Here is a 24209-nt window from a genome sequence, read left to right as displayed (position 1 = left end):
AATGCAGAGACAGATGTAGATATCACAGAATCAATCTGTATCTGCCACTGTTATTAGATTATAGTTTTGGGTTGTACAACAGGTACAGCCAGCTTATGGGGTTATGATTACAGTATATTTAAGAAGTTTATTTAGTTCTGGTTTAAACTTTTTAGTAAATCTATAAAACTTGACATCTACTACTCCATGAAACTAGATAATAACTAGTTCCCTCCACCAAGGAGGTTATGTTTTCACCCCTGTCCGTTTGTTTGTTTGTTGGTTGGTTGGTTTGTGAACAAGATTATGCAAAAACTACAGGGCGGATTTCCACGAAACTGGGTAGAAGAATGGGCCTTGGCCCAGAATAGACTCCATTAAATTTTGGTGCAGATCCGTGTAAAGGTGCGGGTCCAGGATTTTTTTTTTCCTTTAACATTGCGAGATAAGGCGTTTCTTGACATTTTCGTAAAACTTTCAGTGAATATTGCATGGATCATAAAAAATCAGGGATATTTAGGATGTTGGAATTTACGAATGTGTACAGTTTGGCGCCGATCCACATAAAATTCCGGATCTAGTGGATTTAAATATGCTTTCATAGGGGGGTAGTCTTTTTCCATATTGGATCACACTTGACTGAATTAAAAGGAACTGCATGCTGGGCCTTGTCGGAGGTATGTGCCCTACTGAGTGCCATTCTAGTTATCTACTGTTGTGGATGTATGTACCCCTAATTACTTTGCCTAACTGATTTGTCACTTGAACTGGAAATTCACATTTCTACCAGTAACGGTAACACAATATTTTTTTTCTCTCTCTCTCTCCCTCCCTCTCTCTCTCTCTCTCTCTCTCTCTCTCTAGCTATACTCAAGTGCCACACAATTACTTTGATTAATATTAAAATCTAATTGTAATTATAGTTATCATCATTACATTAATTCCGTTGAAATGAAAAACACTTAAATGACTGCATCAATGGATATCCATTAGCAACGGACAATGCTCCCGATTTTTCCAAATGAGTAAAACTACATACATAAGAGAACAATGTGTAGGCCAATGAACATTAATTTCTGTGATACTGCTTATATACCTGCTGATGCCGGTAGTCGTTGTGTTAGCAGAGTACTCTCCTTCAGTTTTATTTGATTTTTAGGTACTTGCAAAAAAAAGTAGTTCATATCTTAAGTTTCTCTGGTAGTCTGATTTTCGAAAGTGGAGGCTACAAATTCATGCCATTGCAGGATTTATATTGTCACTTCTGCAGAGTATAATCCACTTTCTTCATACTTCTTCATTTTATTGAAATCGATGTTAAATTACAGCCTCACTATTACGATCACTTGGATTACACTCGGTAACCGCACAGGTGTTGGGCATTGTGGACATGCTTGTCACAGTGGCTCAGACCAGACTGGCGTCAACTTTGACAGTGGACCGAGCAGCCGATACCCCATGTGACGTCGTGTGTGAGGAGGATGCGTTACGTAATGGAAGTGACGACACCTTACTTATTTTGACTGTGAATCCAGATTCACGGGTGGTCACTAGGGCATCGAGGAAGGGGAGGTGGCCTTGGGCTGGCTCTTCAAAAGTAAAAATTAGGCCAGAGGCTTCGATGAGGCACCATTTGAGGATTTGAATTTCTTGGATGTCCTAAACTCAAACGAAAATATCGGCACAGCGGCAGCAGACTGAAGGATGGTTGTTTGTCAGTATAGTGGCCTCGATTATACCCATAAAAAAGTTTACAAAGAAGACAACTAGAGAGCGTCCCAAGGCAACACCATGTATCTGGCGAAACACCTTTCCATGGGGACAGATGAAGGGGGCCTTTTTTGTAAAAAGTTCCAACAGGGTGAGGAGGGAGGTTTCTGCCATGCCGAGGAGTGTTGTTTCTTCACATCTACAGTAAATACTCGGTTGAGGTTGAACTGTATCATTCAGTTGACAGGTATGTTGGTGAAAAAGCTTTTGATGTCCAATTATGCGATGATGTGGTCTTTTGCTGAGGGTGCATCTTTCAGAACCTCGAGGAACTGGCTAGCTGATGTCAGGTAGCAGTTTGTAGGTACATAGGGTGTCAGTATTTCACTGAATTTCTGTCCTTTGGAGCAAGTACCAGTCATGATCTTTGAGATCACGGGGCGTAGGGGGTAGCCTGACTTGTGTCTCGACGTTGCCATATGCATAGGCAAGAGAATATTCACCTGTCAGGAGGAGTAGACTGTAGCACCAGTCGAGCAAGGCAATACTTCCAAGGTGGACGGAAAGCTGATGACAGGGAGAACTGGAGCTCCTGTTTCATCAGCCCTCGGGACTAGTTCCTGTCCATCCCCCTTTGCTGAACCTTTTCAGTGTCTCATTAACACAGAGAGTAGGCCAGCATGCTCTCCAATACAAGTTTCTCTAACTGTTAACACCAAACTACATGCACAGTACACACAACACTTCCTTTTCAAAATTATAAGTAAGATGGCAAATGAAAATCAGGCCTTGGAGTCCCCAGGGGGAGGGGACCATAAACTCCCCCACCATCAGCTCCTCTCCCAGTGACGACTCAGAGAAATGCCTGGAACCACTGACTCACTTCTTCATTTCTGCAACATTCGCGGCCTTTCCAATAACTTTCTCTCCGTCAAACACCACCTCTCCTCCACTAAACCTCACCTTCTCTTCTTGACAGAGACCCAGCTGTCTGAGGCAACTGACAACAAACCCTTTTCTGTTTTCCCCTATTTTCTCTATGCTCATTTCAAAGCCAAAGGTGGATGTTGTGTATATGTATGCAATGATATATCTTGCTCTCGTGTTCCTGAACTTGATTCTTCTGAATTTTCTACTCTCTAGCTTCGGCTTTCTTGTCATTCTCTGACTAAATATATCTACGCTGTTTACTTATCTCCTAATTCTACTGACTATCAAAAACTCTTTGACTATCTTACTTCTACAATGGAACACATTCTATCCATTTCTTCTTTCTCTGAAATCTCCATTCTAGGAGATTTCAATGTTCACCACCACCTTTGGCTCTCCTCTCCTTTCACTGATCCACCTGGTGAACAAGCCTACATGTTTTTTATCCTTCATGACCTAGGGCATCTTGTACAGCACCCCACCCATATCCCTGACCACCTTTGGGAGAGCTCCAACATACTTGACCTCTTCCTTACAACTAATCCTTCTGCTTACACTGTTAATCTTGCCTTTCCGTTGGGCTCCTCTGATCACAACCTTATTACCTTAACCTGTCATATTGTTTTGGTACAGCCTGTGGACCCTCCAAAGAAACGTCGTCTGTGGCACATTGGAGCTGCAGATTGGGAGGCCCTCAGACAGTACTTCTTTGATTTTCCCTGGAATGATGATTGCTTCCATGATCGGGAGCCATCTGAGTGTGCCTTGCGCATTACGGAGGTTATTCTCTCGGGCATAGAAGCATACAATCCTTTCTCATATCCTTTGACTAATGCAAGAGTTTTATCATGATTGTTCTAATGCTGTACGCAAGAAGGAGAGAGCCTATAAAAGGCACCAGAGCCAACCCACCCCTGAATCACATCTTTTTTATGTTTCTACTCGGATTCGTGCTCTTTTCTTCGCTTTGCTAAAAATAATTTCATCCGTACTAAATGCTCTCAACTCTCCAACTCGTATTCTTCCTGCTCCTTCTGGCACCTTGCCAAAAACCTTTGTATCACCTTTACCTCATCATCCTTCCCTCCTCTTTTCTATTCTGATGGTCTGTAGCTATTTCTCCTACTGATAAAGCAGACCTTTTTGCTCAGACTTTCTCCTCCAATTCCACCTTAGACGATTCCGGTGCTGTTCCTCCACCACTTATCCCCTCTGATTTCTACATGGCTGACATTAAAATTTTATCAGCTGATGTAGTTTCTGCCATCACTGGCCTCAGTACTAACAAGGTACATGGGCCTGATGGAGTCCCTCCTGTTGTCCTCAAGTACTGTGCTTCTGTGCTTACACCCTGCATAGGTAAACTCTTTCGCCTTTGTCTGTCAACTTTCCTTCTTGCTGGAAGTTTGCTCTCTTTCAGCAAGTCCCATAGAAGGGTGACCGTTCCCACCCCTCTAACTATCGTCCAATTGCTTTAACATCCTGTGTTTTCAAAAGTTTTCGAGTCAATCAATAGAAAAATTTTAAAGCATCTTTCCTATCACAACATTCTTTCTGATCATCAGTACGGGTTCCGTCAGGGACGCTCCACTGGCGATCTTGTTACCTACCTTTCAGACTCCTGGTCATCCTCCTTTCGGGACTTTGGCGAAAGCATTGCCATTGCACTTGACATCTCAAAGGCTTTCGATCGAGTCCGGCATAAATCTTTAGTTTCCAAACTGCCCTCTTACTGTTTCTATCCTTCTATCTTTGCCTTTATCTATAGCTTCCTCTCTGGTTATTCTATAGCCGCTGTTGTAGAATGCCATCTTTCTTCTAGATCTATCAACAGTGGTGTTCCTCAGGGTTCTACCCTATCACCAACTCTCTTCCTTTTCTTCATCAATGACCTAAGTTGTACATCTAACCCTATCCACTTGTATGCTGATGATTCCACCCTTCACCTTTCCATTCGGTTCCCACAACATCCATCTCAGCAGTTACTTCAGCAAACAAGGGATGAGGCTATGGCACACCTAATGTCTGACTTGGCTCATAAGTCTGACTGGGGTAAAAATAATCTTGTTGTTTCTAATGCATCAAAAACTCAGTTTTTACACCTATCAACCCAACACAGTCTTCCACAGGAGTACCCACTAATGTTTAATAATATCCAGCTAAAGCCTGCATCATCCTTGACCAAGCTTAGGCTTTCATTCACTCGGGACTTATCTTGGAAAGATCATAATCCATCTCTTGTAAAATCTGCTTCTAATAGATTAGGTGTGCTAAGCCGACTCTGTACCTTCTTTACCCCTGCAGAGTTGTTGACATTATACACGGGTTTTATTCGCCCCTGTTTAGAGTAGAACTCTCATGTGTGGGGAGGCTCCTCACATAAAGCTCCTCTCAATAGGGTGGAGTGAAAGGCTTTTCATCTCATTAACCTTCCTCCTCTTACTGGCTTTCTTCAACCTCTGTCTCTCCTCACTGTTGCATCTTTATCTCTTTTCTATCTCTACTTCAATGGTCACTGCTCCTCTGAACTGCCTGTATGCATCTGTCACGAATCAATTCGCGACATTTCCTTTTTGTGAGAAGCCACGAACTATTAGTGGAAAACTCACTGTGTATCGCTCAGTTAACCGTTTCTCTCTCCATTTCGGGGTATACTTTTCAAATAATTCGTCACCGTTTTCAAAAAGTGACCAATTTAATGCACGTCACTAAGTGCGCTACTGAGCGATACAATTATTTCTTTATCGTTTGCCTCTGCTTCCCTCAACCGTTAGCCACGCCTTGCGTCCTGCCCATTCAATGTATTTGAATTCAGTCTTGTGTTTGCTGTGGCGGAGAAAGGTTCTGTGCTCAGAAGTGGAGAGGTCAGCTAGCACCCCAAGCTCCACTAGACAGTTAATCCAGTCCTCCCACCTTAGTGGTGATACATAGCATTCATCGACTGGTATTTCTTTTGTGTATTTTGTAGTTTTAAGAGCTTAGGATTAAGGTGTTTTTCCCTAGGCGTAAGTATTTAGCTTCTGTGTGAGTGAGCGAGTGCGTCTCATTGATTTGATTTGAAATGTAATGTTAAATTTGTTTTTGTAATTAATAAATTTAACAGTTCTATTTCTTGAGCTTAATGTAGAGAGTAAATCTTGTTTCATTTCTCCATAATTAAGCTTATTTTCCATACAGCTCCTAGCTTGCATAAACGTTTACTATTCATAACTGGTACTTAGACCAGTCTTGTTGTATTAACTTAAAATCCGTTGCCAGGAGTTAATGCATCAGCAAGAACCTGATGTTATTATTATTAGTATTAGTTATTTATTGTCAGGGGTGATGTAACTTTCTCCAGAGGCTAACAGTACAGTAATTCAGCAATTGTGAGTAATTAGTCTCTGCTGAGTACTGTTGAGAAAGTTTATGAATTCTCGTTCTCAGAGAATCGTGCTAAGCCAGCGTAAAGTAATCGTTGCTTGATGTAGCAAGACAATCATTGTCTCTGCTCTTCAATATTATTGAATATTATTATCAATTTAAATAATATTTAACCATTTATATCAAAATTACCGTGATATTCGAAAAACCCCGTGACAATTGGCGACCTCATTCCAGGATATTAACTCCTAGCTCTAAAGCTATTCACGAGATAGTGCTCACTCATTCATATTTAGGCATTTATCATTAAAGTTTATAGGCACAAGCTTACTGGTGTTTACCGTTAATTTAGCAAGTGAGTTTTTGCTTTATAAATCAATAGAGTACTTAACTCTAGTTTATTTTTGGTAACGCCAGACGATTTTATTCGCTCCTGGGAAGTCGGCGTACCCATTGTGTTTATTATTGAGTCTTCCCAGTCATTTACATTTTTGATTTATTTTTGCCAGTTAACTAGATAAGACTGGTCACCACTAGCTTGTGTCTGTACTCTTTACTTTTGTTTATTAGTATTCGTCGCTAAGCAGTCAGTACTCAATTTCGGTTTGCTTAATAAATTAGCGCCATGGCTACTACTGTATTTTTACAGGAAGCCAAAGAAATGGGTCTTTCGGACCCAACCGAAATTAAAGAGTATATACTCACGGCATAATCAGGAGCAGCAGCGCGAGAATGATGCCCGTGAAGAGCGTAAGATTCAGCGCGAATACGAGCGAGAACAGCGTGAGGAACGCGAAAAGGAGCGCGAGTACGAGCGAGAACAGCGCGAACACGAGCGAGAACAGCGCGAATACGAGCGTGAACAACGAGACAAAGAACGAGAACATGAACTTGAAGTGCTGAAGCTCAAGCGAGATTCCTTGGCTTCAGACACGTCTGGTGCAGTTGGTCTAAGCTCCACGAGCGTTCTCCCTGCACATGTCCTAGCGACCCCACGCATCAAGCTTCCTTCATACAAGGAAAGCGAGCGAATCGAGCCGTACATAGCTCGTTTTGAGGACATGGCAGACTTATATCAACTGGATGAGGCAGCTAAGCGGCTTCAATTTCTTAGTTTATTTGAGGGCCCTGCCCTCGATATTCTCCACAGAATTCGTGGAGACAATCTCACATATGAGATGATGAAAGCTGCACTCATTAAGGCGTATGGTCTCACAGTAGACGACGCCAAAGTTCAGTTCATGCGAGCTCGTCTCCAAGACAAAGGAGACAGCTGTTCAGTTCCTTGATCGTCTCACAGCTTACTTAAATGAGTGGATGGAGAAAGATGAAACTCCTTCCACGCGTGAGGGGATAATTGACCTTATGCTGCGTACACAGCTAGAGAGGTCGTGGCCTGCTGAGCTCATAGCACAGCTTAAGATCTGCCAGGTGAAAGATGCCAGCCAAATGGCAGAGAAGGCTGACGCATTCTTTACTGCATACGGGTATCAAGCTCGTAAGCAAAACACCTGGAGCAGAAAAGATACTGCCAAGTCTGGGAAGCCGTCTCAGACTGAATCCCAGCACACCAAGGCCGTTCTCAGAGTAATGGTCAAGGTCCAAAACCGCAGTGGAAGGACCAGGGGCAAAACACTCAGAAACCTGAGTGGAAGAGGTACAACAAGTACCCTAACCAGCAGCAGTATCAGCCACGCAACCGACCGACGGGACAAAGTTTTTCACCACCAACACAAAGAGGCAGGAAGCGAATGCAGCCTTCATTCCTCAGCAGCAGTCTGGTGGTCACGTTCCTACCAGTGTGGGTACTTCCCCACAGTTCACTAGTCCCACAGTGACAGTGAACCCCCTCCACAGATGGCCAATGTTCCATCTTATAATTCACAAGGCACAATGTTTGCCACATCAATTCAGCAGCCTCATGAGTGGCTAGCTGCTTCCTCCAAAGGCCCTCCCACAGGTGACAGTACCTTCCTTGTTCAGCAAGGGTTTGTGGGAGGCATTCCTGTGAAGGTCCTGAGAGACAATGGTTCCTCAGGTTGCTCTGTTAAGCAGAGTCTAGTTCGGCCTGAGCAGTATACAGGTCGACAGATCCATGTAAGCCTTATTGATGGATCAGTGAGATTGTTCCCTGAGGCATGTATCCAGGTGGCATCTCCATTTTATACTGGTACGACACTTGCAGTTGTCATGCCAGAGCCTCTATTTGACTTGATAGTAGGCAATATTCAAGGAGCCAAGGATAGTTGCTCCGATGATGACGCTTCTCAGACTTCGGCTGCTGCGGTAACACGAGCCATGGCTGAGGCTCCACACTGTGTCACCCCAGTGATCATTGAATCGCCGCAAGATCTGATGTGTAGTCAACTTGTTGTACAAGAACAACATTCTGACCCGACACTTGCTACCGTGCGGAACAAACAAAAGGGTCGAGTGATAAAGTATTCACGGGGAGGTCGAGCCAAGTTCCTTCGTAAACAAGGACGGCTCTACCGTGAGTCACGAACACCCGAGGGCGAGGTTCGACTGCAGTTTGTCGTTCCCGCCAAGTACCGCCTAGCAGTGTTACAATGGGGTCATTGTTCAGTCTCAGGAGGTCACATGGGCAAAGGAAGACCCAGGGCCGTTATCCGAGCTGACTTTTTCTGGCCAGGGATGGGACGAGACATAGATAGTTTTGTCCGTTCCTGCAGTGTGTGCCAAAGTATCACCACTAATCAGGGACATGCCCTTCCTGTGCCATTCATAACCACACCTGTAATCTCTGAGCCAGTTGAGAGACAGGGTAGTGGTGAAGTGGGTGCAGACCTGACGTCTCGCCCATTGGCCCCACAGGACACATTATGTCCAGGGCCTGTACATACATGTTATGTACCGTAAGTTAAGGGGGAAGTTGAGAGGCGACTTGAGGCTATGGAAGACCCAAGTTTGCATAAGGATTCTCAGCTTCCCGGTACTAATAGAAGTACTGTAGGTTAAGGGGGAAGTTCGAGAGAGAACTCCACAGTGGCGACTTGAGGCTATGGAAGACCCAAGTTTGCACAAGGATTCTCAGCTTCCCGATACTAATATAAGTATTGTAGGTTAAGTGGGAAGTTGAGAGGCGACTTGAGGCTATGGAAGACCCAAGTTTGCATAAGGATTCTCAGCTTCCCGGTACTAATATATGTACCGTAGGTTAAGGGGAAGTTGAGAGGCGACTTGAGGCTATGGAAGACCCAAGTTTGCAGAAGGATTCTCAGCTTCCCGGTACTAATAGAAGTATTGTATTGTAGGTTAAGGGGGAAGTGAGAACTCTGCAGAGGCAACTTGAGGCTATGGAAGACCCAAGTTTGCACAAGGATTCTCAGCTTCCCGGTACTAATATAAGTATTGTACTGTAGGTTAAGGGGGAAGTTCGAGAGAACTCCGCAGAGGCGACTTGAGGCTATGGAAGACCCAAGTTTGCACAAGGATTCTCAGCTTCCCGGTACTAATATAAGTATTGTATTGTAGGTTAAGGGGGAAGTGAGAACTCTGCAGAGGCGACTTGAGGCTATGGAAGACCCAAGTTTGCACAGGGATTCTCAACTTGCCGACCATAATCGTGTGCTAAAATTAATGGCGACCTCGAGTGTACTTTTCATAGCATGTACTGACTGCTAGCCAGAGAGAGTAATTGTAACATAATAAGAATTTTGTCCCATTGACACTTTTGATGCTCCACCTCAATTGGTTTTGCAGGTTCAGCAATGGGTGTAGCAGTTTTGCTGTGCGGGCCAACCCGATCGTCTGCCGCACGCTGCCACCTCTTCTCCTCTGCCTTCGTCATCGCCATATATTATTTACTGTGTCATTTTACACGTAGGTACAGTTACACTGCAACTGTCACACCTACACTGTGTATTACATACATCACACTACACAACAATTAGTTGTCAGTGTAAATGTAGCGAATTTTCGCTCAGTTTGACCTGAGTACAGGATTTTCACCGTCGTCACGGAGTTTTTCCCTCAAGCTTGCTTCTATTAACGTAAATACGAGGTTTTTTCGCTCACTGACGACTGCGACTTTCTCCTGTAGCAGGATAGCACACACACCACAGTGTGAATCTTGTGTGACTGAGTTAGGATTTATATGTATGTATATTGAAATCTTTCTTCTGAAGGAAGAAAGATTTAATTTTCATGGGGCGTAATGTCACGAATCAATTGCGACATTTCCTTTTTGTGAGAAGCCACGAACTATTAGTGGAAAACTCACTGTGTATCGCTCAGTTAACCGTTTCTCTCTCCATTTCGGGGTATACTTTTCAAATAATTCGTCACTGTTTTCAAAGGTGACCGATTTAATGCACGTCACTAAGTGCGCTACTGAGCGATACAATTGTTTCTTTATCGTTCGCCTCTGCTTCCCTCAACCGTTAGCCACGCCTTGCGTCCTGCCCATTCAATGTATTTGAATTCAGTCTTGTGTTTGCTGTATGGCGGAGAAAGGTTCTGTGCTCAGAAGTGGAGAGGTCAGCTAGCACCCCAAGCTCCACTAGACAGTTAATCCAGTCCTCCCACCTTAGTGGTGATACATAGCATTCATCGACTGGTATTTCTTTTGTGTATTTTGTAGTTTTAAGAGCTTAGTTAAGGTGTTTTTCCCTAGGCGTAAGTATTTAGCTTCTGTGTGAGTGAGCGAGTGCGTCTCATTGATTTGATTTGAAATGTAATGTTAAATTTATTTTTGTAATTAATAAATTTAACAGTTCTATTTCTTGAGCTTAATGTAGAGTAAATCTTGTTTCATTTCTCCATAATTAAGCTTATTTTCCATACAGCTCCTAGCTTGCATAAACGTTTACTATTCATAACTGGTACTTAGACCAGTCTTGTTGTATTAACTTAAAATCCGTTGTGCCAGGAGTTAATGCATCAGCAAGAACCTGATGTTATTATTATTAGTATTAGTTATTTATTGTCAGGGGTGATGTAACTTTCTCCAGAGGCTAACAGTACAGTAATTCAGCAATTGTGAGTAATTAGTCTCTGCTGAGTACTGTTGAGAAAGTTTATGAATTCTCGTTCTCAGAGAATCGTGCTAAGCCAGCGTAAAGTAATCGTTGCTTGATGTAGCAAGACAATCATTGTCTCTGCTCTTCAATATTATTGAATATTATTATCAATTTAAATAATATTTAACCATTTATATCAAAATTACTGAGATATTATAAAAAACCCCGTGACAGCATCCCTCCACCTGTACGATGGGTGTGTAGCACCCGTCTAGCAACAAATTCTCATCCCTTTTCTGACCAACTCTCTAATGCAAGAGTTAACCGTTACTCCCATTCCTTCATTTATGCAACAGGTCAACTCTGGAACTGTCTCCCTTCGTCTGTATCTCCAGTCTTTCAAACGCAGTGTGTCCAGGCTTCTCGAAATGAACAGATCTTGAATTTGGCTCTGTTTTGTATTGTTTTTGTTTTTTCTTGGAAGGGACGTTTGTGGGCTCATGGCCTTTGGTTCCTTCTTTCTTGCATTAAAAAAAAGTTTAGGAAAGTGGAGGCCAATTGTTGTGGTGTTGTTATCTTCATTCACAACGTTGCCTTCCTTCTAAATTTTTTTCTGGATGGGTGCAATTAATCCTCATAAACTTGGTGTCAGAGAGGATGCTATTAATTTTTTGTAGGTAGTCCCACTTCGAAACTGAAACAAAAGCTGAGGTCTTGTCTGTTCTTCTGGTAACGATGCCTTCCTTTAAACGAAGTTGTTTGGATGATGGCAGGTATCTTATGTGTACGAGGTTGCTTTGGAAGGAGTCCCTTGTTATATAAGCTTCAGCATAAGGAAGACTTGAAGATCTCTTGCTATTTTGACTTTCCCTTCTCTCTAAAGTTTCTGAATATCATCTAGGAATGCATATAACATTTTTATGAATGGTATTCTTCATTATTCTCTCGTCAGTTTTATGTTATTTTGGTAGTACAAAGTGATTTTCTCGTTATTGAGAGAAAGGGCACTGTAGCATGAGTACCTTTTGTTAACTGCATTCTTCAGTGGGTCTTCAACATCACAATTCTGATATCCATTGTTGATGAGAACTTGCGCGTCTTTCAAACTCTGAATGAACCCTGTCCCATGAGGAAAAGTGTGTGAGGGTGCGGCGAATGTAGACACTGATGATGGAGCTTAAATATCACTGAGGGCATTCACTTATGCCTTTGAAACATAGTCCTCTATTGGATGAGTTTAAGGAGACTGCAGTCGTGTATCCTGAGTCGAGGCAGTCACTAGGACATCGAGGAAGGGGAGGCGGCCTTGGGTAGACTCTTTGAAAGTGAAATTTAGGCCAGAGGCATCGATGAGGCGATGTCTGAGATTCTGAAGTTCTTGGATGTTCCTTGCCTTAACGAAAACGAAGTCAACAACCTGGGAGTAGATTGAATGATGGTTGTTAGTCAATATAATGGCCTCAATTGCACCCATAAAAAAGCTTGCAAACACTGAGAGTGCTGTCAAGCGTTGGGGGGGGGGATCTGAATTCTTCCCAGTAAGTTCTGGTGTAAGACAGGGATGTGTCCTTGCCCTCACGCTTTTCAACACATGTATGGATTGGGTACTGGACTGGGCTGTGAGTCGAAGTCACTGTGGGTTATCAATTAACAGTTTCATGGTTACTGACCTTGACTTTGCAGATGATGCAGTTATCCTAGTGGAGTCACTAAAGATATTACTGAGTGCCCTTGAGGAATTTTATGACAATTTGAAGCCATTGGGATTAAAGGTCTCCTGGACCAAGGCCAAGATCCAGGAATTTGATGGCTTGCTGGATGGCACATGACATGCGCCAATTGCAGCATTTCAAAATTTTTCAAAAGAAAGCCACAAGACAGACAGCTTGTTGCGAGGGCTTGAAGCTTGGTAAGTGGATTGCTATCAATATACAGTTGGCATCCACGGAGTGTAAGGCAACATTTGAATTCTTTCAGATTTAAGTGGCCTAGCTCCTACCTTTGCCGACAAAGGTGTTTTACTGGTTTGTTAATAGTGCGAGAGTGATCTTCCAAGATTTTCTGTCGAGATTTCTCATTGTTTTTGTCTGTCTGAGAAGCAAAAGGATGGCCAGGACATGGAAAGTCTGGGACTGACACGTTGCCTGCCTCAAAACATGGGTATATACCACTCATAACCATGTTTATTTTTTCAATAGCCTGCTCCTTGAAATCTTGCTTAAGCATTGTTACTGCCTTAGCCATGGTTTTCCCAAGCAAAATGGAAATATGCACACTCTTTGCTCATACAAATTTGAAGTAGTGGTTTGAGGATGAAAATAGCAGGTCGTGTGCACAAACAAAGAAAAAATGCAAAATATGGACCTAGCCCTCTCAGTGCGATGCAACGTGACAGAATGATTCACCAGGTCGCACACAAGTGGTGTCGAGCAGCGCAAAGGAAAACTATTTCTTTTTCTTGCAGTATCAATCTCCTCCAGGAAATTTTGGTCCTCCTTTGAGGACACCAAACCTTGATGTTCTTAAAATCTTCTCACACCTGATTAGTAATGTGTTTGTTTTGTAAGATCTCATTTACAATACAGTAAATTTCATTTAACAGAGGTAGGCAAAACGTCTCTCATATATGATGATTCTTGACATTCCTCTTCTCGCTTCTAAGCTGGATTAGCAATTCTCATCGGCGTGTCTTTCCCCCGAGAACCACCAAGAGACACGGAGAACCACTGCAAAAACAAGGTTAGGTTAGGGTAGGTGGCTCTTGGTGGTCCTCGATGAAATGACTGACCTGGTTAGGTGGCACTCGGTGGCCCTTGGTGAAAATACCGACCCTGTTAGTTGGCTCTCAATGTTCCTTGGTGAAAAGACTGAGTGCGATAGGTGGATTTTGGTGGCCCTCAGTGAAAAGATCCAGCCTTCCTTACCATTTTTTTTTTTTTTTTTGCAGACAAGACGTTGATATTCTATTTACTGTGATTCATGTCCTGTATGTAGATGCCAAAAAGAAAAAAAGTACATACATGAGAAAAATAAAGTGACACTCAGTGGCCCTCAGTGAAAAGTCTCATCCTTGTCTGGTTATTTTCCACCAAAGAATTTATACATAATTACATAACCCTTTCAAACTGATGACATATTGAAGCATCATCTTTGCTTCTTATGATGATTTTCTTCTGCTAATGAGACTTTTCGATTAGGCAGTCCCCATTATCTTTCACTACAGTAGCACCCTAAAACTGATTAGAATCTACCAGATAGTGTTTGGAAACTCCCTGTACTGTTGTTTGCAGATGATACTGTGTTGTTGAGTGAAGACGAAGGGGAGCTGCAAGGCTTGGTGGATGAGTTTGGGAGAGTGTGTAAGAAACGGAATCTAAAGGTGAATGTAGGGAAGAGTAAAGTGATGGTCTTTGAGAGAGGTGAAGTCAGTGAATGTACAGCGAGGTTGGATGGTGAGGAATTGGAAAATGTGAGTACGTTTAAGTACTTGGGTACTGTGATGAGTAAGGATGGAGGTTTGGAGGGTGAAGTGTTTGAAAGGGTACAGCAGGGAAGAAAGGTTGCTGGTTCTTTGAAAGCAGTGATAAGAAACAAGGAAGTGAGCATAGAAGTGAAAAAGTTACTACATGACAGTATTGTGATACCAACTCTAACGTACGGAAGTGAAGCTTGGACGTTGTTGGAAGGACACAAGTCAAGAGTGAGAGCAGTGGAAATGAGTTATTTAAGAGGAGCCTGTGGAGTCACATGGAGAGACAGGCTGATGAATGAGAATATAAAGGAGCATTGTGGTGTTGATGTGGATGTGATAGGAAGCGTTATGAGGAACACACTGAGGTGGTTTGGCCATGTGGAGAGGATGGAGGGTGAAAGATTGACGAAGAGAGTGTATGTGAGTGAGGTGGAGGCAGGGGGAGGCCGAGGATGAGATGGAGGGATGGGGTGGAGAGGTATATGAGAGAGGGGTGTGTGATTTGGGAGCAGGGCAGTAAAATGGCGGGGGACAGGGCGACTTGGAGGCGATTTGTTTGTGGCCACCCCAAACGGGATTGAGGCGTCTAGCAATAGATAGATAGATAGACAAAACGAAAATTATTTTCTAAATACTCATACAGCTAACAGCAACATGAAAAAAAAGTTCAATGTATGAATAAAACAAGTATTTAAAAATCCAATGAGAGTCTTTATATATAAGTCTCCCTCCAAATAAAATGCATAACTTGTTTAATATTTACCTTGACTATTGGCCCTGTTATCTCATTAGAATAAAATTATCTTGCAATTGCATAATTCACTACACACGTTCGTCTGTCACAAATGTAAGTCTGAAAACAATCTTTTTTCTATTTGTGGCAGGATACAAACTACTTGTCTTCATTTGTTCTCTCTGCACTTTCCTAGATGAACGTGCAGAGAAATCTGAGTGCCATTTATGCATATAGGCTTCCCATTCCTTCACATGGACTTAGTACACATACATTATTATATTATGCTACTGACCAACAGATGTGATATGTACGTGCACCTGCCGTACAGCCCTGAGGGTGCCAGAGTGGAGCGGGTAGCCTTCTGGACCCTCACCCAAGGCTTACATCGGACTGCGGCTAATCTCTTCCCAAACAAGTATGCCAAGTATGTACCATCCCTACATGGGCCCATTACTTCCACTGGATTTTTTTTTTTTTTTTTTACCCAGTGAACCTATGTTTCCAATTGAGCCCGTTTCCTCCAAGGACATATTCCCCGTGGACCTATTTTCCCACATGGTCCTATTCCAATCAGAGACTATGGACATTTTTACCCCATAGACCTATTTCTTAGTGGACATATTTATCCTTATCTAGGCTACTCATTTGACTACCCTTCAACCCACCTATATACCTACTTAGTCACTCAGTGCAGTTAGCTCAATCTTGTCCTTTGGGAAGCCACATAACCCTAAAATCCTATGGCTGATGATCGTGGGCCTCGGAAAATATGCAATAAACTCCTATGGCAGACGATTGTAGCGAGGTTACAATAAACTGGGGAGCTTTAACCCCACCTCTTTTATAACATTAATGGTACATAACCCGTGGAAACTAGGAGATCAAATAGTGGGAAGAATGATCCGGCCTCCTCCCCGGGTGTGGGGCCCCGCTCCCCAGGCATCTCTACCTTCATTTGCCTCATCCTGTCCTTTGTGTCCCCTCCCACCCAAACTACCCTCCATACCCCCTCTAGATTGTATTGGGTGCATGTGGTAGACATATTCCCTTCCTTTCCCCCCCTCCTGATGCTCCCTCACACTCCCTTCACCTCCCTATTCTCCGTTATTTTTCAAGGACGTCCCATTCTCGCTTATGGTGAGGAATGACTTTTTTTTTTCTATATTTTTCACAGTCGGTTGTGCAATAACCATTAAACAAATGTGAATGAAATATACTTTTTCTGGTGTGTAAAACCAGGTTCTTCAAGTCTATAAGACTAAAGTTTACTTTGGTGCAATTTTTTTCTCTCTGCATGCGAGGGGTAACGATATTTATTTTTGACATTCTTTGACGGTCGATATTACGGTTATCGTTAGGTATATGAGAGTGATATATACATTTTCAGGTGTGTAAAGTCAAGCTCTTGAAACCTGTAAGAAAATTTTTTACCTTGGTGAAAGTTCAAAAATTGGGCCTTTTTGTGGTTGTGGGGATTGGGGGTTGGGATATTTGTGGTCTTTAGGTGGGAAATTACTGACATGAATAACCCACCTTTCCACTCAGCCCAACCATTTACCAAGTATGTCCATTCACGCATCCACAAAGCCAACCCATGAAAACACTAAGTCCTATCAGTCAATGCACGTGCCTAAACTAACCCTAGAGCCCACTTGGCCAGCCACCCACACCACCCTACCTGCAGCCCCACCCACACCACCCTACCTGCCAACTCCATCCACACAACCCTACCTGCCAACACCACCCACACCACCCTTCTTGCCAACCTCACCCACTTTGCCTACAGCACCTTCAGTTCTTTGCCCATCCACTTTCCATACCCACTCACCCACCAACCACGCACCACCCTACATGCCCACCCTACTTTGCTTACTACTCTCACTTTGTCTGCTCACACTTCCCATCTCTCTTGCCCACCCACTTACCCTACCACTTAACCATCCACCCAACCCACAACACCTTTTCTCCCATCCATTCACTTACCTACCAGTCCATCCATCCCAACCGCTGACCAACCAGCCCACCTGGCCATCAAGCTTGGACCACCACACGATGATCTGCAGCTATACACACACACACACACACACACACACACACACGATGATTTCTATCAAGAACTGGTTGAAATGGAGATTCACAATAAACTTGTTGAAAGAGTACACAGGCTTGAGACGACTTTTCAAAATGAGATTGATGAAATTAAGAAACAGATGCACTTGCAAAAGGAAGAAATATAAAAATTAGGAAAGGAAGTCAACAAGAAAGACATAACCATAGGTGAGCTGACAGTAGAACTGGGTTCACTTAGGAGGAAAATTATTGAAATGGCAAGTACAGTAGTCAACCACAAGAGTATTAATGAAGAGTTCAAAAATGATACAGAGACAAATAGGCAAGTAAGCAGTCTGATAGACCAGAGCAGTGATACTGAGAAGATAACACAGGTGAATGAAGCTGTGCAAAGCTAGAAAAATGATGTGGAAACCACTTATGCTGAAATGGTGAAAGTAAAGAAAGACTTAGAAACAAGGGTGGCAGAAAAAAGCATTTAAAAAGAAGTGAAAAGAATAGTCCAAGACAATCCTAAGTTAGTCAGAGATTCAGTAGATATTAACAAATCTATAGTAATCACTGGTATAGAAGATGAAGAGGTAAAAAACATGATCTCAAGAGACAAAAAGGAGATGGCAAATGTAATGACCTTATTGAAAGAAGTATCAGAGGAAATCTGTAGTAAAGACATAGAGGAACACAAAAGGTTAGGGAAATACGAGAGAAGCAAGTCAAGACCCTTAAAGGTAACCTTCCAGAGTATAAACACCGTGGAGGAGATACTAAAAAATGCAAAGAATCTTATGGAAAAAGAAGTTCAAAAATGTATGGATAAAAAGATGCCTAACACAAGAGGAACTGGAATTACTGAAAGAAAAGAGGGAGGAAGCAATAAAAAAAAAATAAGGGAAGATCAGAGGAGGAGAAGAATACATTTTTTTTTTTACAAAGTAATAGGATTACAGGTACGAAAGTGGCACATAAACAGGAGGGAATAAAAACGAGGAAGGTAGTAGAACCAAGTCATGACAAGTATATAAACAAGATGATTAAGTTGATGTACTCAAATGTGGATGGAATGGTATCTAAATTATTAGAGATGAATGATTATGTCAAAGAAAATGAACCACATATAATATGCCTAACTGAAACAAAATTAACACCAAGGCTATCAAATGACATCCTAAACTTAGAGGAATATAATATATGGAGAAGAGATAGGAACTTACAAAAAGGAGGAGAAATTATAATATTAACTAAGAAAAATCTAAAAGTCAAAGAAACAGAACTAGATATACCTTCAAAAGTAGAACTGATTGCAGTAGAGATCAATACAACTGAAGGAAAAGTAATTGTAGCCATTTTGTACATGCCACCCAGTTCAAACACATGGGAAAGAGACGAGTATGAGGACATGGCAGAGAATACAATTCAGAGTTTAAGAGCATTACTACATAAAAAGGAAGAGAAATCGGAAAGAATTATACTAACTGGAGATTTTACTACAACTATAAATTGGAATACTCTAGATATAATAAGCCAAGAAAGCTGTTGGGACTAAAAACTCCTGGATCTCGTGCAAGAGTTTTTCCTAACGCAACATGTAAGGTAAAGCACCAGAAAAAGAGGACTCGATGAACCCTCAGTGCTAAATCTCATATTTACTAGGCAAGAAAATGATATTGACAATTTAATATATCACCCTCCACTCGGCAAAAGCGACCAAGCAGTACTAAACTGCAACTTCAGGATAGCATATGACATAATTAACAGCAATGAAAGTTACAAAAAGAGCCTAAACTATAAAAAGGGAAATCATCAAGGCCTAAAGAAGTACTTCTTAGAAACTGATAGGGGAAAGGAACTTAGAGGACAAGATTTAAAAGCTATATATAAAAAATTATGTGAACTTTATGAAATAGGAGACCAGATATACATCCCAAAGCACAAAGAAACAGAAAAGAAAATAAAGAAATGGTTCAATACAGAATGTAAAAAATCAAAAGAAAAAAGAGATTTGTTGTGGAATAGATACAGAAGACACAATAGTGAAAGGGCATATAATAATTATAAACAGGCAAGAAACGATTATACAAGAATAAGGATGGAAGCCCAAAAACAGTTTGAGAAGGATATCATAAATAAAAGTAGTGATCAACCGAAGCTACTTTACTGCTACATCAGAAGCAAAACCAGAGTAATAGATAAAATACAATCCATTACGGACGAGGGAATCACCTATACACAAGAGAAGGATATTTGTGAAGCACTAAACAAGAAATTCCAATCAGTTTTTACAGACGAAATATATTTTGAGAGGGATTATGTGGAATATGCATGCCCACACATACTACCAGATATACAAACATCAGAAAAAGTAATACAAGAGGAGCTAAGTAAATTACACAAAGGAAAAGCAAATGGTCCTGATGAAATTTCATGTTGGGTACTACGTGAATGTGCAAAGGAGTTAAGTAAACCATTATTTTTGATTTTCAAGAAATCCTTGAGTCAAGGTAAACTACCTGATATTCGGAAGAAAGCAAACATTGTTCCCTTATTCAAGAAAGGAAATAGACAAAATCCACTCAACTACCGACCAGTACCACTAACCAGTGTTGTAAGCAAGGTATTAGAAAAGCTTATAAGAAAAGCTTGGGTAAATCATCTAGAAGAACACAATATGATAACAGAAAGACAGTTTGGTTTAAGAAAAGGAAAATCATGTGTTACTAATCTGTTGAGCTACTATGACACAGTAACAGACACATTACAGGAAAGAGAAGGATGGGTGGATAGTATCTATTTTGATTTCAAGAGAGCATTTGACACAGTACCACACCAAAGACTTATATGGAAACTGTACCATCAAGGAGGAATTCGAGGCAAACTGTATTGTTGGATGAAAGATTTTCTCATAATAGAAATGAGAACAGTACTAAGGGGAAATTACTCATCATGGAAAGAAGTGACTAGTGGAGTACCACAGGGCTCAGTGCTGGCACCAATCATCTTTTTCGTGTATTTAAATGATATAGAGAATAACACTGGAAATGAAAGCTATTTAAGTATGTTTGCAGATGATGCAAAAATACAAAGGAGAATTACTAACACAGACTCTTGTAAAGAGCTACAAGAAGAAGTAAATAAACTTCATGAATGGAATAATACATGGCAAATGGAATTCAATGTGGACAAGTGTCATGTAATCAAGTTTGGTAAAAGTGGAAAAAGACCTGATTGGGATTATACATTAGGAAATAAAACCCTATGCACATCAGAAAGAGAGAAGGACCTAGGTGTGATTATCAATAACAGACTATCTCCGGCAGACCAAATCAGTGAGAACGTACGGAACATGTATACACTGCTTGCAAATATGAGAAGAGCATTCACATACATAAATGAAGACATGCTAAAAAAGATAATAACATCATTTATCAGACCAACCCAGGAGTATGCATCAGTAGTCTGAAGTCCTCATTTAAAAGAACACATAGACATGATCGAAAAAGTTCAAAGGGCCGCTACAAGATAGGTACCAAGCTTAAGGGATCTAAGCTACGAAAAAAGACTAAAGAAACTGAATCTACCAACACTACAGGAGAGAAGGAAAAGAGGTGACATGATTATGTTATATAAATGCATATCAGGGAAGGAGAAAATAGACATAAATGATTACTTAACATATGGAGAAGCATCAGCAAGAGGACACTGCAAAAAACTGCGTAAGAAGAGAGGTGATAAAGACGTAAGGAAATTTAGTTTCCCAAATAGAGCAACTGATCAGTGGAATGCACTACCGAATGAAATAGTGTGTGCTAAAACAATTCACAATTTTAGGGATATGTACGATAAATATGGTTTAAGACATGGAACAGTACGAGCTTGACTCATTCCTGTAAAGATACAATTAGGTAAGAACAATTAGGTAAGAACACACACACACACACACACACACACACACACACACACACACACGTATGCTCGCACAGACACAGCTTCTTTTACAGTATAGACTAATGCTTGCCCACTAAAATTTGTGCCACTAATTAATAGCCTTTCCTTCACAAAATGTTTGGAAATACAATTGTTTTTGTTTCCATAATGTTACTGAGTCCACGATGATCATTTCTAAGCAAAAAATAATAATAATAATATTGCATAATTTCCTGTGTCATGACTTCCGAGTTTCGTGCCGTCGCGTGGTGGGTGATCTTCCAAAAGTATTGTTTACATTTTTTCAAACACTCCCTGGACTTACCGAGGTCTAATGCAAAAGAATTACACCCTTGTGCAAATTAACTGAAACAAAATGTAATTTCCACTGATTTCAGTCTAATCATATTCCATATGCAAAAAAAGCCAATCAGTATTGTATCATCTGTTTAACGTGGTCTGACGAAGTTAGTAATTATTTAATCAGCCGGTACTGCATCATCATATTGTGGTTGTTTCAACAGCAAATTAGTTCTGACTTACCCATCGCGTAAGACTGTTCCATTACACGAACACACATGAAAGAACTACAAGGGTATAGCAAAAGAACCTTGGAGTCAGCCTCGCAGTTGTCAGCCATGTCGTTAAGTTAAAGTAGGAAACTGGAACAGTTTCTCTAAAATGCAAAGGACATTGTGGTCATATGAGGAAATATACTACAAGAGATTATATTTATTTACTCTGTTAAAGTAAGAAAGACCCACACAAGACAAGTGATGCAATGAACAAAGATTTATAGGATAAAGGAATAGATGTCAGTTCTTCTACTGTCTGCAGACGGCTTCTAGAAGCTGGTTGGAAAGCCATGCGACCCATAAAAAAATGCTGAGAGGAGCAATGAATGAAACACCACAAATGGGCACTGAAGAAAGAGAATAGGACCAAAGAAAATTGGCATAAGGTAATAACCAGTGATGAAAGTTATTTCTTTGTCCAGGGAGAGCAAAGTCAGCATGTTTCGGAGGTCATCAGGAGAGAAGCTTCGTAACAGCCACCTATATCAAAGCATGAAATACCCACAAATGATGATTTGAGGATGCTTCAGTTTTTACAGTGTTGGCTCCTTGCTACCAGATGAGGGTATGATGTGCTCACAACAATGCACTGAAGTTCTTCAAGGGGATGTTGTTCTAGAGCTGGAAAAGCGATTTCCTGGTGGATTTGGAATATTTTAACATGATCTGGCCACATGCCATACGTCAAAAATGGTAAAGAACTTCTTGATCCAGAAGCATTTAATGTACTGGACTGGCCAGGAAACTCTTTAAATTTCAATTACATAGAGAGCCTATGGTCAATCTGCAAAAGTCGCCATTGTGGAATGTAATGTATGACTGGAAAAACTTATTGGGGCACTGATTCAGGTCTGGTACAAGGACCCGAAAATCATTAGTAAATGTTCAGACTTAGTGGACTCAGTGCCAAACTGTTCAAATTCTGCTAAAAAAACAGGGGAGGTCATATCACGTACTAACATGTGTAACTAAATTGTAGTTCTGGGTGAAATAAAAATAATTAAAACTTTTTTGGTATCTGTTTTGGTTAATTTGGGCAAGAATGTAGGCCGATAACTATTACTGTTCTCATGAAAGAAATTAACAAACTCCCTGACAGACATTTTTGCATCAAAATTGCCAACAATTTTGCGCCATCGCCTCCAGCGCGATCTTGATTATGTTTTTAGTATTTTTCTGACACTCCCAGGACTCACCCAGTCCTAATGCAAAATGCATTAAGTCGTTACCAGTTGCCGTCACCGTGAAAGAATGAAACAAACGCACAGACACATACACAGTTTGACTTTGTTTTAAAATATTTGCCCCACAAGTGGGGCACAGGCAAACAAGAGCCCGTCAGAGGCAAGCACAGAAGCCCCATAATAAAAAAGTCAAAGAGATCAGTGGCTGAGTGCCAGAGGCGGAGGGTAATCACTGACAGTTTGTATGAGGACTGGGAGTGATGTGTCGCCCACAACCTTGGCTGCATCCGCAATGTCATCACCAGATCGAGCAAATCTCCCGTCTGGCTGAGTGCGGAGCAGAGCAGTGACTGGGCAATCAAGAATGTAGTGGCAGAGTAGCTCAGCTGACCGTGTCAGGCAATAGTGGACATGGATCACACTCCATGCCAGCAATCTGCCCGTAGCACAAGAATCCCAAGCATAATCGCCGAATCATTACAAGTAGATAATTAGGCATGCCCAGGGGAATCGAAAGGGGGGAGTAGGCCGAAGCCGCAGCATACCATGCAGCTGAGCGAGAGCCCTCAGCGATGCATTGTTGATGATCATCCCTGGTGCACCTGCCAATGGTTCAGGCCACACCCGAGAGAACAAGTGAGACATTAGGACGGAGCTGGAAAGTCACCTCTGGGAGCAGGGTAGCCGCTCGTGCAGCTGCATAGGGAAGCTCATTGCCCACGATGCCAACGTGCCCGGGAACCCAATGAAAAGTCACCGAGCCTCCTTGCTGCTGGATTAGAGAGGACACAGTGTAAATGTCAGTCAGTAAGGCCGTATGCTCCGTGATGGAAAATGAATGCAATCGCTGAAGGGAAGAGAGGGAGTCAGCATGTATTGTCACACTCAGAAGCCCGTGCTGACGGGCATGCCACAGAGCACAGAGCAATGCTACCAGCTCTGCCTGTAAAACAGAGATTCCCGAGGAGATATGCCAGGATTTTGTAATGTTCCCGCAGACAAACGCCACTTCTGCAGAACCATCTGTGTCAACTGACCCATCAATATAGTATGCTGTTGAAGCAGGAGAGTGCAATGTAGCAATCCTACTGAGTCCCTCCTACCAGAGGATGGATGGAAAGGAGTGGCGAGGTGGTGTTGCTGTGGGAAACAAAATGGTAAAAGGAGGAAACGTCCAGAGAGATGGAGTAGAAAATCCCGGGCAAGGCTGGTCAGGTTCTCAACAAACCTCGGGGGCAGCACCTAAATCATATATAGTCACAGCAGTGGCCTAAGCCCAATCACAAC

At 41.8% G+C, this 24209-nt stretch overlaps 1 protein-coding gene across 1 annotated transcript in view; it reads left to right on the top strand.

Annotated features, from left to right (window-relative positions):
- Positions 1-24209, top strand: part of LOC145397140 (uncharacterized) — a 49049-nt gene that overhangs the window by 5800 nt on the left and 19040 nt on the right. The window contains exon 4 of the mRNA XM_080270337.1: positions 15471-15596. Coding sequence (XP_080126463.1) covers positions 15471-15596 — 126 coding nt within the window. The remainder of the gene's footprint in view (positions 1-15470; positions 15597-24209) is intronic.

This window comes from Coenobita brevimanus, chromosome 40 (genome assembly GCF_032717465.1).
Source record: "Coenobita brevimanus isolate Jiangsu-jjx chromosome 40, ASM3271746v2, whole genome shotgun sequence".
Lineage (NCBI taxonomy): Eukaryota > Metazoa > Arthropoda > Malacostraca > Decapoda > Coenobitidae > Coenobita > Coenobita brevimanus.
This window is presented reverse-complemented; position numbering and strand designations above follow the sequence as displayed.